We start from the raw sequence: 12,342 nt of genomic DNA on the forward strand, positions 1-12,342 counted from the left end.
CGCGGTTTTCAGGGCTAGAAATGTTTAAACTGCACAGGGGGGGGAATCAAAGCACACATGACTCTCGCCCCGCGCAACACAACAGCGGCACAGGGCAAACACTGGAGAGCAGAGGACAACTCTGGGACGTGAAGGAAGGAGTGTCAGGCAGAGAGCACCCTGAGCAAGGGGCCTTTGGCGGCTCTTTTCAGAAGAGACAAAAAGCAGATGTTTCACAAAAGCTCACTTTCCAGGTTTATTAAGTAAAGTTAACTGAGTTGTTTTCATTTGGGGGGGGAATTCCTTTCCGTCTAACCCGGTGGGTTAGCAGAGTTGCAGAGAATCACGGTTGGACTGTGATAACCCAAATACAACTTTGGCTCATCTCACCGCTGACACGTATGGAATGACTTGGGGGGGTTATTACATGCTGTGTCTGCTTGAGGCAGGTACATGTACAGATCAGCACAAGTTGCAAATGATAGTTTACATCCTTTCAAAACAGAGCAGGGCATTCACCAAATGCACTGCCGTGAGAAGACATATGAAAAAGAAATTATACAGACTTGCAAATACATAAGAAGTTCAAGAGATGCAAGAAACCTCAAACACAAGAAATGTCAAGGGGGGAAAAAAACACTTAATTTCAGACACAACGTGTTCAAATGAAAACCCAGCTGTAATTTAAATTCCCTTCAAAATGGGAAACATACAGTAACGCAATTAAAGAGAAACCAGGTCTTGTCCTGGGAGAGATGTGTCCAAAAAACACTGATGCACAAACAGGTTCAGAGTTCTAAGCAAAATGTCCCTGGGCATTGGTGTACTTGACTCTTGGAGCCAGAGCAAAGCAATTCATTACACTTGCTGGACTGCTGGGCCTACTGCTGGGTCTTGGTGGTAAAACAGCACGTAGGATTCCAGATGTCAGAGAGAAGGCAGCACGCAAACTGCTGGTTACTGGGAGAAATGCCACGGGCCGGATCTCCCAGGGATCGACTAGAGTAAGGACACCTAATTCTGGTAGCCTGGCCTCCACTGCACACACCGTTAGTGTAATGTTCTGCAAGGTTCTTCAGTTCTTAGCTCACTCCTTTCTCAGCCTGAGTTGTTTCTGTCTTGTGCATGAGCACAACTGGCCGTGCAAAATGATCCAAAAAACATAAGGGACAGGACCAAAGAAAACTGGCTGAACCTGGGGCTGGCTTTCAGCTCCTATTTCCAAATATCAGTTAAAGGTCGGAAATTTATCTACAAAAGAAATAATATAAATGAAATAAAAAATGGCACCGTCCACAAAATTTAAAAAAAAAAAAAAAAAAGAAAAAAAAGAAAAATCTTACAACACAGCCTCATAAAAACGGCTTTGCAACGAGAGCTCAGTCACAAAATGAAGGGTTCTAGCTCCTCGTACATCGGAAGAGGAAACAAAGCTAAAAAGTACTAGTCCACATTCTCTTAATAAGTTAAACTTACTTTCCCTCCCCCTGTCTCTACAAAAGGGGTAGAAGCAAAGGGGAAAAGAGGCTACCAAAAATTTAAAATTAAAAAAAAAAGAAAATAAAGAGAAGAAAAAAAAAAAAAGAAAGGAGAGAGAAGGAGAGAGCGCGCGCAAGAGAGAGAGCAGTCTGTGGTCAGAGGCTCAGAGCAGGGCCGAGTTCCTTTTAAGGGTTTAAAAGATGCAAAACAGTTCCTCAAAAGTTCCCTCTCTTCAACAGTTAGTTCAATGCTGTAGCCATAGAAACTCAAGTATAGATTGGAGGAGAGATTCTTTCAGGCAGATCCCCCGTCATCCGGCGAGCCGCTCAGCGTGTGTTAATCCTCAATGATTATGGGTTCATCATTCATGGGCTGGCGTAGCTGCACTGCCTGGATGGGCCGGAGGATAATAGGCTTGTAAGGGCGTCTGGCGGCTCGCTTGGCTTCAGAGGAGGAAAGCAGCTTGCGGATTTTCCTGCAGACAGTAAGGAAAAAAGGAAGCGATTACAGAGACCGGACGGCTAAGGCATTGTAAGGTTTCTTGATTTCTCAGTTTCTCCAAGTGAAACCAGGCCTGCACGCACAGAGGCTTCTTGCTAATGGGACAGGCTGACACTGTTTATTTTGGCAGTGTCTTCCCTGGGGAACTTTTGTTTTCTGATTTATAAACCCACCAATGAAGAGGAAATTTCACCCTCTGTTCCAGAATCCTTCCCCCGCAGAGCAGAAAGCATTCCGGTCCAGCCTCGCAGGACCTGGCTCTACTGCTGCAAACGTAACATGTGAAATAGTTATGACAACGAGTTTCCACACCGCTAATTTCTTTTGATGCAGGCAGACGCATCGGTTGGACATGCTGCAGGCAGCTTTGTGGGAATTTACAGAGCCAAGTTACAACCATAAAAAAATATCTTCTGTCGACATTGGTCACTTCCCCTGCCTGTTAATCCATCTCTCGCGGAGCTCTCTGACGTTCCCCAGCCCCGAGCAGGTGCCTGCAGCCGCCTCTTCAAAAGAAACCCCGCACAGCACAACCCTGCGACGTCTGGTCTCCCGCGGAGCCCTGCCTGAAGGCTGAGCTGCCACAGGGCAGCTCCATGATGGCCACTAACCAGTGAACCAATACCGGAGCCTCTCCCCCACACTGGGAATGCTGTAACAGGGTGTCTCCTCCTCTTTTTTTCTCCCACACTGCATGCGCCCATCCCAGAAATGGATAATATTCACTTCTCACGTTTGTTAAGAGTTTCCCTATATGTCACAAGATGAGCAGCAAGTCTTATCAGACCAAGAAGCTGTTTGCCATACGGAGAAAAAGTAAAAGAGAGGGAGAACGGAGAGGACATGCTGAAGTTTTAAAATTAGCAAAATAAGGTAGAAAGAGACAATACAGAATGATTGCTCATTTCCTTTTGTCAATACCAGGCTTAGAGCTAAAGGAAGCATCCTCAAAAAAAAAAAAAGGGGGGGAAAGGAAAAAAGAAAAAAAACCAGCAACAATGAAAACTGTACTATGCAATTAACATGGGGAATTCATTTCCAGAAGATGTTGTGGTGGAAACATATAGAGATTAGAAAGGAAAGTGATAAATATTCACAAGAGTAGCCTGCTGGTACCCACTACACACAGCCTTCACTTCAGGAACTGGGGCGACAAGGAAGGTGTGCTGAGGAAGCCCTGTCTACCCTTATATGCTCCCACCTTAATCTCTTTTTAACTTGCCATCAGAGACACACACAAATACTGCACCAGAGGAAGGGCAAGCACGTGGCTTTACAGTCCACAACTCAACCATCTGTCTCCCAAAGATAATTTTTACTTTTTTGGTTATTCAACATTGTTGGGGTCAAATTTTTCATTGAAAAAAGAAAGAAAGAAGAAAGTGGAAGGAGAGAAAGGAAGGAAGGAAAAAAGGAAGGAAGGAAAAAAGGAAGGAAGGAAAAAAGGAAGGAAGGAAAAAAGGAAGGAAGGAAAAAAGGAAGGAAGGAAAAAAGGAAGGAAGGAAAAAAGGAAGGAAGGAAAAAAGGAAGGAAGGAAAAAAGGAAGGAAGGAAAAAAGGAAGGAAGGAAAAAAGGAAGGAAGGAAAAAAGGAAGGAAGGAAAAAAGGAAGGAAGGAAAAAAGGAAGGAAGGAAAAAAGGAAGGAAGGAAAAAAGGAAGGAAGGAAAAAAGGAAGGAAGGAAAAAAGGAGACGATGAGACACAATGCGTATTCGTAGAAGAAACTGGTCAAAAACACTCCCCCCGCCCCCCCCCTCCCCCCCCCCCCAATATTTACCCTCCCCACCACCAGCACTGACAAATCAACAACTTCAGCTGAAGATTTTCAACCAGCTCTGGCGAGATTCGCTCATCTCTTCGCTTGCTTTTTTCCCCCGCTGACACAGAGCTCCCACAGACAGACACATGTCTTTTGTCTGCTCAGCGTCCCCATTTCTCCAGCACCTTCTCAAGTTGAAAGGGCACAGGGTGGGAAGAGGAGAGAAGGGAGTGGAAAAATGGTGGGGGGGAAAGAGGAAAAAAAAAGTCATCTTGAGTTTTTCCAAGACTTTTTTAGCTGAAGTTGATCTACTTTTCCCCCAAGGAGCTTCTTACAGTATCCGCATGTGCTCAATTAGACACGCCGCCATCAGAAAACACGTCCCGTAGCAGTTCTAGATTCTGATCAGGTCACTTGCTGCCTCCGCTTGCATAAATTATAAATGCCGAGCTCCTCGCTGTGAGGCTTGAATTCAGAAACTTATTCCTTTCAATCGACCAACTTTTCCAACTGTTCCCTCAAAGCTAGCCAGTTTTCTAGCACCGTTCTCGACGGTGCCACACAAAAAGGGGGGGAAGGAGGGGGGAGGTACGTGAAACTTTAGGGAAACCTACTTTCTGTGCCTGAAAACGCAGGCTGACCCTCAGCTGGAGGATGATATGCAGATATTGCTGCTAGATGGGAGCCAACACAAAGCTCAGATTGTTTCAGAGCTCACAAACAAGCCTTACATTCTCGGCAGCGGAATGCAGCAGATGGTTCAGGGAAAAGTTAGAGGTGAAACACCCGACAGAAAACCCGTGCCGCTTACAATGCTACGTCGCTCAGGCCCCCCTGCTTTTCAGCAGGCTGCCAAACATCGCCTTTCAGCACTCATCAGCCAGCTAAGCAGCAAGGCTGTCAGACAAAGAAGCCCGCTCTTTCTTTTCTTTTTTTTTCTTTTTTTTTTTTAAAATGGAAGAGATAAGGTCTTACTGAGCTGATGTCTATCACTGCGCTACGATTTCGGCATTAGAGATGCGCTGGTTGCTGTGGGACTGATCTTTCCTGCCTCGGTCAGTGGTTCTGCACGAGCAGCCGATTTCCAGTAAATTGCTCTCACGACCAACATCACACTTGATGAATGTTTTCCCTGTTCTGTACAGATCAAAGGGCAGGACCTCCTACTAGCACTGAGACATTACTACCACGGACCTGCAGTATTTCTTGTGGGTTGGACGATAAAGATGTCAAGAAGTGTTTTGTATTTCATCAATTATGAAATACATTGTGAAATTATGAATTACAATTATGAAATATTATGGATTACGATTATGAAATAAGCCTTGAGCATCTAAGGACTGAATTAGAAACCGTAGACCCTGCATCCATGTGAATCTGCCAAAACTACAGGTCTGCAGCAGGATCCCAGTACCTCTTTACCACAGTAAGATGACAACAGGAAGAAGGAAACTGCTTCCCCTGAAAATTAAACACTTCTCTCAGTTTAGTTGCAATTATATACGGGACCCTACTGCTTGCTTTCACTGCACCTCGCAGGAACAGAAAAGGAAAAGGGAAAGACAAGGTGAAGATATGAGCTGGTGGGAAATGCACAACTGCATTAGAGCCGTCCATAGGAACAAGCCCAACAGAGAAATTAATTTCATGTTTCTTCTGAGTTCTAACGGCGGGGAGGAGGGTTTCCTGCACTGAAATCTGATGATCCAAGATATCACTGGTTATTAACTTGAATGTTAACCAGCCTCAGCTTGTCTACAAAGCCCATCTGTGATACGAGGCCCGCAGAATAGTCACTTGACACTGGAAATGCTTGGCAGGCTGAGGAGGAGGTTGGGGATGTCAGGGCTCTGATTATGCACTTCGTGATGAAGAAATGAATACTCAGAGTAGCGCCAAATTTAGTAGTAGCAGAAGAGACAAAGTACTCAAAACTCCTGACCTCCTTGGTCACTTGTAAGGCTCAGACATCCAGTAAGTCCCATGTCCATCTCTGCTAGGTACTGGAGGGAAAGGTTAAGTGCTTCTCTGCCTGTCGGGGCTCTGATAGTGGAAGCGTTGATAACTCCAGGCTTCAGACATAGGCAACAGCCAGAGAGCATCTCTACTTGCAAGGAGGGCTGAAAAGAAGGGCTGCGGCTTTGCTCTGACCCTCTTCGAGGCTACCCGGGAAGAGAGCCATGAAGTTCTTGGGAGAAAACCATACAAGCATATGTCTTTACCTTTCTCACCACACCCAGGAGCACTCTTCCCTTCCTAGGAATAACACCACAGTCCTGGGAATACGCACCCCAAAGCTTTGCTTTAGTGATCAGGCCACACAGCTTCTACCACTCTTGTCAGCAGCCTGTAAACAGCGTTCAAAGTGAAACTCATGCAAGGAAAGTTTCTTTAACTATTTTGATCCTGTGGGCAGACTAAAAAGGACTAGCAAGATGCAGTTCCACCAGAGGAAGACGGACACTGCAGAGCGCAATCTCATCACTACTACTGGCAAATATAAACCACCAAAGGCAACTCAGCCCCTGGAAACCCTCTGTGTCACTTGCGGGTTTCAGCACTCAGACACCCGGGGAAATGTTCTGAGAGGTAGGTAATACAATAGACTTCAGCGCGCAGAGCTTTATGTATAGAAGGTTCTGTTCCTCAGCATCACCCGTGCACCAGAAGGCCCTACGCTGTTACTGAGGCACTGCAGTGAGACCTCCAAAGGCATTTATGGGTCTAAACCAGGTGAACTCCCTACCTCAGTCTTCCTGCCCTTATTGCCCATCTCTTTCATGAACTGCTCTGGAAGAAGAAGAATCTGCTTTCTTTGGAATGCAAGCACACGATTAGGATAATCAGACATGATTAGGTACATCACAGCCTTTCACCTACCTCAACACCGGCAGTGGTCTCGCCATGTAGTTCGTAGCAACAGATCCATCTAACCACAAAATCAGCTGCAGCACCCACAAGGAACACAAAGCCAAAGAGCTCCCCTTAAATCCTCTGAAAGATCAAGTTTCCTACCTGGTTTCTTCAGTGGCCATGTAAAAAACATCGTCTGGTGCATCAATCCAGTTCATCCTCCTCCTTTTCACTGGAGGCATGGATCCACCACGAATTAATCGGACTTTTGTTGGGTATGATTTCCCATTGAGCAGCAAGTTTCGGCTTGGTCCCTAACATGATACATAAAAAAGTACAATTATGGACTGCAACTAACCTGCAGTAGCATGTAATGAGCACTCAAAGGAAAAGAGAATTAAAGTTTTTTTATCGGTTGTTGAGAATTTATGGTAAATATTTCCCCTCTTGCCCATGACTGAACACAGAATTCACATAAAAGCAATTGTCCACAAGCAGTAGAAGCTAGGCACCTTTAATATAGCATAGGACAGCAATACTCCAGCAACAGGACAGATAATAAATGTAAGGCATTACCAATCATCTGTTGCTTGTGTCTGAAAGATGACATCAAGTTTGAAAGATTGAGCAGAAGAATTAGATTTCAGCTACCACCATAAATCTAGAACAACTCTATTGATTTCAGGGAAGGAAATCTAGCTACACAGCAAATCAAATAAAAAAATCAGAATTTACAGTTATTCTGGGGCGCCAAACTTACCCGTATCCTTTTTGCTCCAGGAAGGTTAATATTTAATGATGTATTAAATATGTTGTTGAAAACAAATCTAGAACTACAAAGCTTAGCAGCTTTTATCCTAAAATCCTTTTAGCATTTAACACCACAGATTTCCCCCACACAATACATTTGCTTTGCGAATCGCCCACAGGTATAATTTTCCGGACCCACAGTAGCCCCCTTCCACTCCACTGGAAAAACACGAGCTGTTATTAAGAGAGGTGCAGATGCAAGGGAGCAAAGGATTAAGCTTCTCAAACGCAGCTGTCCTTGATCATTTGAAGTCCAGTTCTGCTGCCCCTCTTCCTGCTGATTAGCACATTGATAAATCCCACTGAAATCGGTAACGCTGGACAAGTCAGGAAAGATGCAAAATCAGGGCCCAGGAAATGTCATACTAATAAATTAAAGCTGGTCAGGAAAGATCCCAGTAGAAATTTAATTCTGGTATTTCACAGGCCATCCTCCGAGGCCAGGCCATCTCCCCAGGTGCACCAAGGCTTCCCCTTCTGCCCACAAAATGACAAGCTGAGGGTGTACGTGAGGGATGTCTGGCCTGGGAGATCCACCTCACAAGGAAAAGATGGACACATGAGGCACTCAAGTCCTTAAGCGTCAGTGTTTATGGCAAAAGCTCAACCAAATTTTAACACTTTGACTCAGAAAGGGAAGACTTCAGTCTGGCAACTAAGAAAAAAAAAAAAAACAAAAACCAACAAAACCCTCAGGCTATTGCATTTTTGTCTGAGGAGAAAACCAAAAATGATTGATGACTTTTTTTTTTTGACCAGCCTTACTCAACTGTGCTAGCAAGGTCTGCTTCTTGTAACAAATTAGGGCTTTAGAGCTAAACAAACAAAATCCCACCTTTTAAAATCCTAAACTCTCTAAAGCTGTTATATACAAGTGCAATAACGATTTGATTTCTTAGTTGCCCAGCTCCATGTTATACAAGACAACTTCGGCACCGCAGCACACCACTGAAATACTTCAAGAATTGCTTTTGTATTTGAGGTTTATTAAGGAAAAGATTGCAAATGAAAAGCTCTTCTGTTGGGTTGTGGATGTTTTGGTTTTGTTTTTTTACCTCCTCTAGATTTCTCCAAGAAAATTCTTTCATTAGTGTTGCAAAGGCTATTTTCTCCGCATGTGCTACATACGTGGAACAACTCCGGAGAAAGTTCTTGGAAATACCTAGAAGGGGCACCTCTGTGCTTCAGGGTTGCCTTTTCTCTACCTGCACAGCGCAATCTCTTTCAAATGGTACATCCTGAAACATGGACCTTTAATTTTGAGTTCAGCAGCACACCTTATCAAGCAACCAGAAATCAAGGCAGTTCGGGGGTTTCACCCTAAAACACCTAAAAAGTGTTAGGTCATCACAGATTTCTCCCACTGCACTGAGTTGGTTTATACAGCAGACACAAACAAGTAGCCAGTCTTCTCGGTGACAAGAAATGAAGCTGAATTCATGGAGGAATACAATTTCCCCACTTGTATCAGATGCTCGAGTAACAAACCAAATGAATGCTTCATTATTACAAGCAGACTAGCATGCTCAAGTTATAGCCTACCCTTCGTGATGCTGCGCACTATCCGACAACGTTATTAGATTTAATAATGCTTGTGATCACCGTTCAGTGACCGTTGTTCATACCTGCTGCTGATTGACCCATGGCAGTGACTCTACTGACACTAAGACATCGTGGCAGTTCACCTAATGAGGCAAGCTCCGCTTTTATCAAGACCAGAAGATCATTTTTTTTTGGGGGGGGGGGGGGGATAAATATGCTTGCAGTTCTCTCCCATGAGTTTCCCATAAGCCATGCGTAAGGAGGGAAAGTGATGCACAGCCTCTGCACACGGAGGTGAATTTCATGAGAAAGCCTTTTGCCAGAGACGCATCAATCAGACTGGCTATTTGCTTCTGTCCTCTGATAAAACTCAGCATAATGGATGAAAGGCTAGCAATCATTTGGACTCAAAAAAAGAAAAAAACAACAAAAAACATAAACCCCAAGCATTCTCAGCAGACAACTCGCACACCGACTTCCTAAAAACAATAATAAAAAGAAACTGTTTTCCAAACAAACCCTTCCATCATTTAAACCTTCCTCCTTCAGTGAGACACATTCCACCTAGAAACACATCCCAGAACTTTGCTATAAACAGCCACTCAGTTTCTGTATGAGCTGAAACAAAATGTTCCATTCAAAACAGAATCTCATTTATATATAGACAGACAGATTCAAGCTTTAAATTGTATTTAACCACTTCAATGTTTCATATGCCCTAAAATAATTCTTTTTTTTTTTTTTTTTTTAAACTTTTCAATGAATTGGGAAGTATGACCAGCTGCAAACAGCAAAGACGGAAGTGAAACACTAGGGTTTAATGGGGTGTTCTATCTAGCGCGGATTAATAATTCTTCTTTTCCCTGTTTTGGTTAAATGAACATTCTCTTACCATTTGTCTGGTTTGTCCGTGGTTAGGCAGACCTAACAAACAGGAAAGAGAATAGAGCTGGTAAGACCATTGCTTTTCCAAGACAGAAAAAAGTACAAAATCAAAACACACGCAGCTATGATCGCAACTGTGTTGTTTTGCTAAAACAAGAGTTGTCTACCAAACTAACTTCTCCCCTCCGTGAAAGGTAACTGAGGAAAGAGCTCCCTTACCAACACGGTTTGAAGAGCAGAGCCCCCAGGTTAAAAACACGTTCCTTTTGCTCAGTCTTTTCTCTGTTTACTCACACCTTTCTTCAAACTACCACTAAAAGTACACCTCCTCTTTCTGATCTGAGGTTTTCCTCAAGTCTTGCGAAAAATTTGGCGTTCTGTTTGAGTTTTGGAGGAATTTACCGACATCAAGAAGGATAAAGCAGAAGGTATCACACACTGTCAAGACAGCGACAAATAAAAACTTTCCTATCATCTTTGGATCCCCAGGGAACCCTTCAGCTCAGATGTTAGCTGCAAGCTGTGAGCAAACAGGCTGTATCTGCTGAACCTACCACCAGTAAAGACTTCCACAGGCGTAGCAGTAGCTCCATCAGTCACAGAGCACCGTGACCCCAGCTATCACGCAAAGCCCTTCCCCAGGGACAGCACCGAGTACAATGGCTTGGTTTTCCTAGCTCATTTGCAATCCCATCAGATACCCTATCATATGTTCTGAACTGTACTTTACATACATGAGACCTTGTAGGACACACAAAGGTCTTGAGATATAAGGGAACGACGCATTGCTACAAGGCAGCAGGGTATGGCACGGAATGGACTAGAAGACCCGATAAACCTTTCTGGTAACACCGTTTAGTTTTCTAAGATGCACGCTGCCAGAAAACACCATTTCATTAACATCAGTGCACCAAACCATCTTTCTCAGCCCCTCCTGGCTGAGAAACAGAATGTCAGGACATCAAATCCAACAGGTCCTACCAGACAGGCATCAGCAAACGCTGTTGCTGGCTACAGAAGTTCTCAGTATGAATCCTGCTTTCACATTTACAGCAAGCTTCCCAGCTTGACTTTGGAAACTTCCCATTGCTAACCATTTAAGCTGTGAGGAAACAGCGAAGCTTTCTAAAGAATCCAGCAAAAATGAATTTTTACAGCTCGCGGTCCCGCACTCCCAACAGATTCCTTGAGGTTCTCCTTGGTAAAACCAAAGACAATGTACTCACAGCAAGTGTGCCAGGAAACGCATGGCACCGCGACGTATCGGGAGGGAGGAAGGCGGAACAGGGGGGGACATTTTCTGAGAATCGAGTATCACGACACCACGCTAAAATCAGCAGTTTGTACCAAGTGTATTTTCCACTCTGGGTAGATGCATGCTGTTAGCTACTTGGAAGATGAAGACACAGTTTCAATTTTTGCAGGATTTTTGAGCTTAAGTATCCACAGGGATGAAGAAATAGTTGCCAGAAAGATTTCCATCAAATCTGTAGAACAGATGTACCAGGCACCGAGTAAGAGGACCAGTAACAACCTTTGGATGTTGACAAAGGCAATGTAGGCGCCACATAATCGTTCCTTTTTACATGGGAGCAGCAATCGCATCCAAAACACAGCTGTGAGCAGCCGCTGGAGATGGATGGACAAAGAGCTCCACGGATGCTGGGAAACAGCACAGCCAGCAGGACGCAACCCGAATCTCTTGGCTTCAGAGCTAAACTCCAGCACTCGCTTTTTCTTCCCTCTCCCATAACAGAAAGATAACATTTTCTCCATTCGCAGGAGCTCTGAGAGATGTAAATCAACTGATGCGAGTCCCTGGACTGGAGCCACACATTTCATTTCAACCACACTCCAGATCGTTTCTTTTCTTGTACTAAGAACATCCTTGATGCCAGAAAAGCCTGGCCTACAGCAGCAGCCGATACGTGGATGCTGCGACGGCTGTTGCTGGATACACCACAGCGCTATTCCCAAGCACCAGAATTAATCCGGAATATTCCGCAGTGAGAAGAGATGTTGAGACTGACACAAATGGAGCAGAAGCTCTGAGCCCCAAAGCTTCAGAGCCCTTGAACCGCAAAGCAGCAGTGATAAAAACGGGGACACACCTCACCCCCTAAGGCTGGAACTTCTAGAATAAAGCTGCCCATGACAACTTTTTGCCCCAGTAAAATGGGACACAAAACAAAGGTACAGTTTCAATACAATTTATACTATTGCTATCACAGTAATAAGGTATCAATTTGCACATTAATCTTATCTGTGAATTTTTTAGTCACGCTTTTCAGACTAGAGTTTGAAAAAATGAAAACAGACGCTAAAACGACTAGCTTCGGTTTGCAATAAAAATCACATTAGAAGTACGTGCAGCTGAAGCACTGCTATTAAACGAGCAACTTTTACCCAGCAGGGTCACCAAAGAGATGGAGAGAGAGCACGTAACATCTGTAACCCACTGCAGAACAGCTGTCAAGTCAACAGGATGCATCCGTACTGGAAACATTGGATTCTCACCCAAAAGTATTTGGTGGCT

The 12,342-nt window shown here is 44.2% G+C and overlaps 1 protein-coding gene across 3 annotated transcripts in view; it reads right to left on the reverse strand.

Annotated features, from left to right (window-relative positions):
• Positions 1–226: 226 nt before the first annotated feature.
• Positions 227–12,342, reverse strand: part of MTA1 (metastasis associated 1) — an 88,943-nt gene continuing 76,827 nt past the window's right edge. For 2 of the 3 annotated variants that reach the window (XM_063343283.1, XM_063343284.1), the window contains 3 exons: positions 9,814–9,845; positions 6,732–6,883; positions 227–1,933 (listed from right to left, as the gene is read on the reverse strand). In XM_063343283.1, coding sequence (XP_063199353.1) covers positions 1,795–1,933; positions 6,732–6,883; positions 9,814–9,845 — 323 coding nt within the window. In that variant the 3' untranslated portion in view covers positions 227–1,794. The remainder of the gene's footprint in view (positions 1,934–6,731; positions 6,884–9,813; positions 9,846–12,342) is intronic. The other variant, XM_063343285.1, reaches the window with a different exon arrangement.

Source organism: Chroicocephalus ridibundus, chromosome 8 (genome assembly GCF_963924245.1).
Source record: "Chroicocephalus ridibundus chromosome 8, bChrRid1.1, whole genome shotgun sequence".
Classification (NCBI taxonomy): domain Eukaryota; kingdom Metazoa; phylum Chordata; class Aves; order Charadriiformes; family Laridae; genus Chroicocephalus; species Chroicocephalus ridibundus.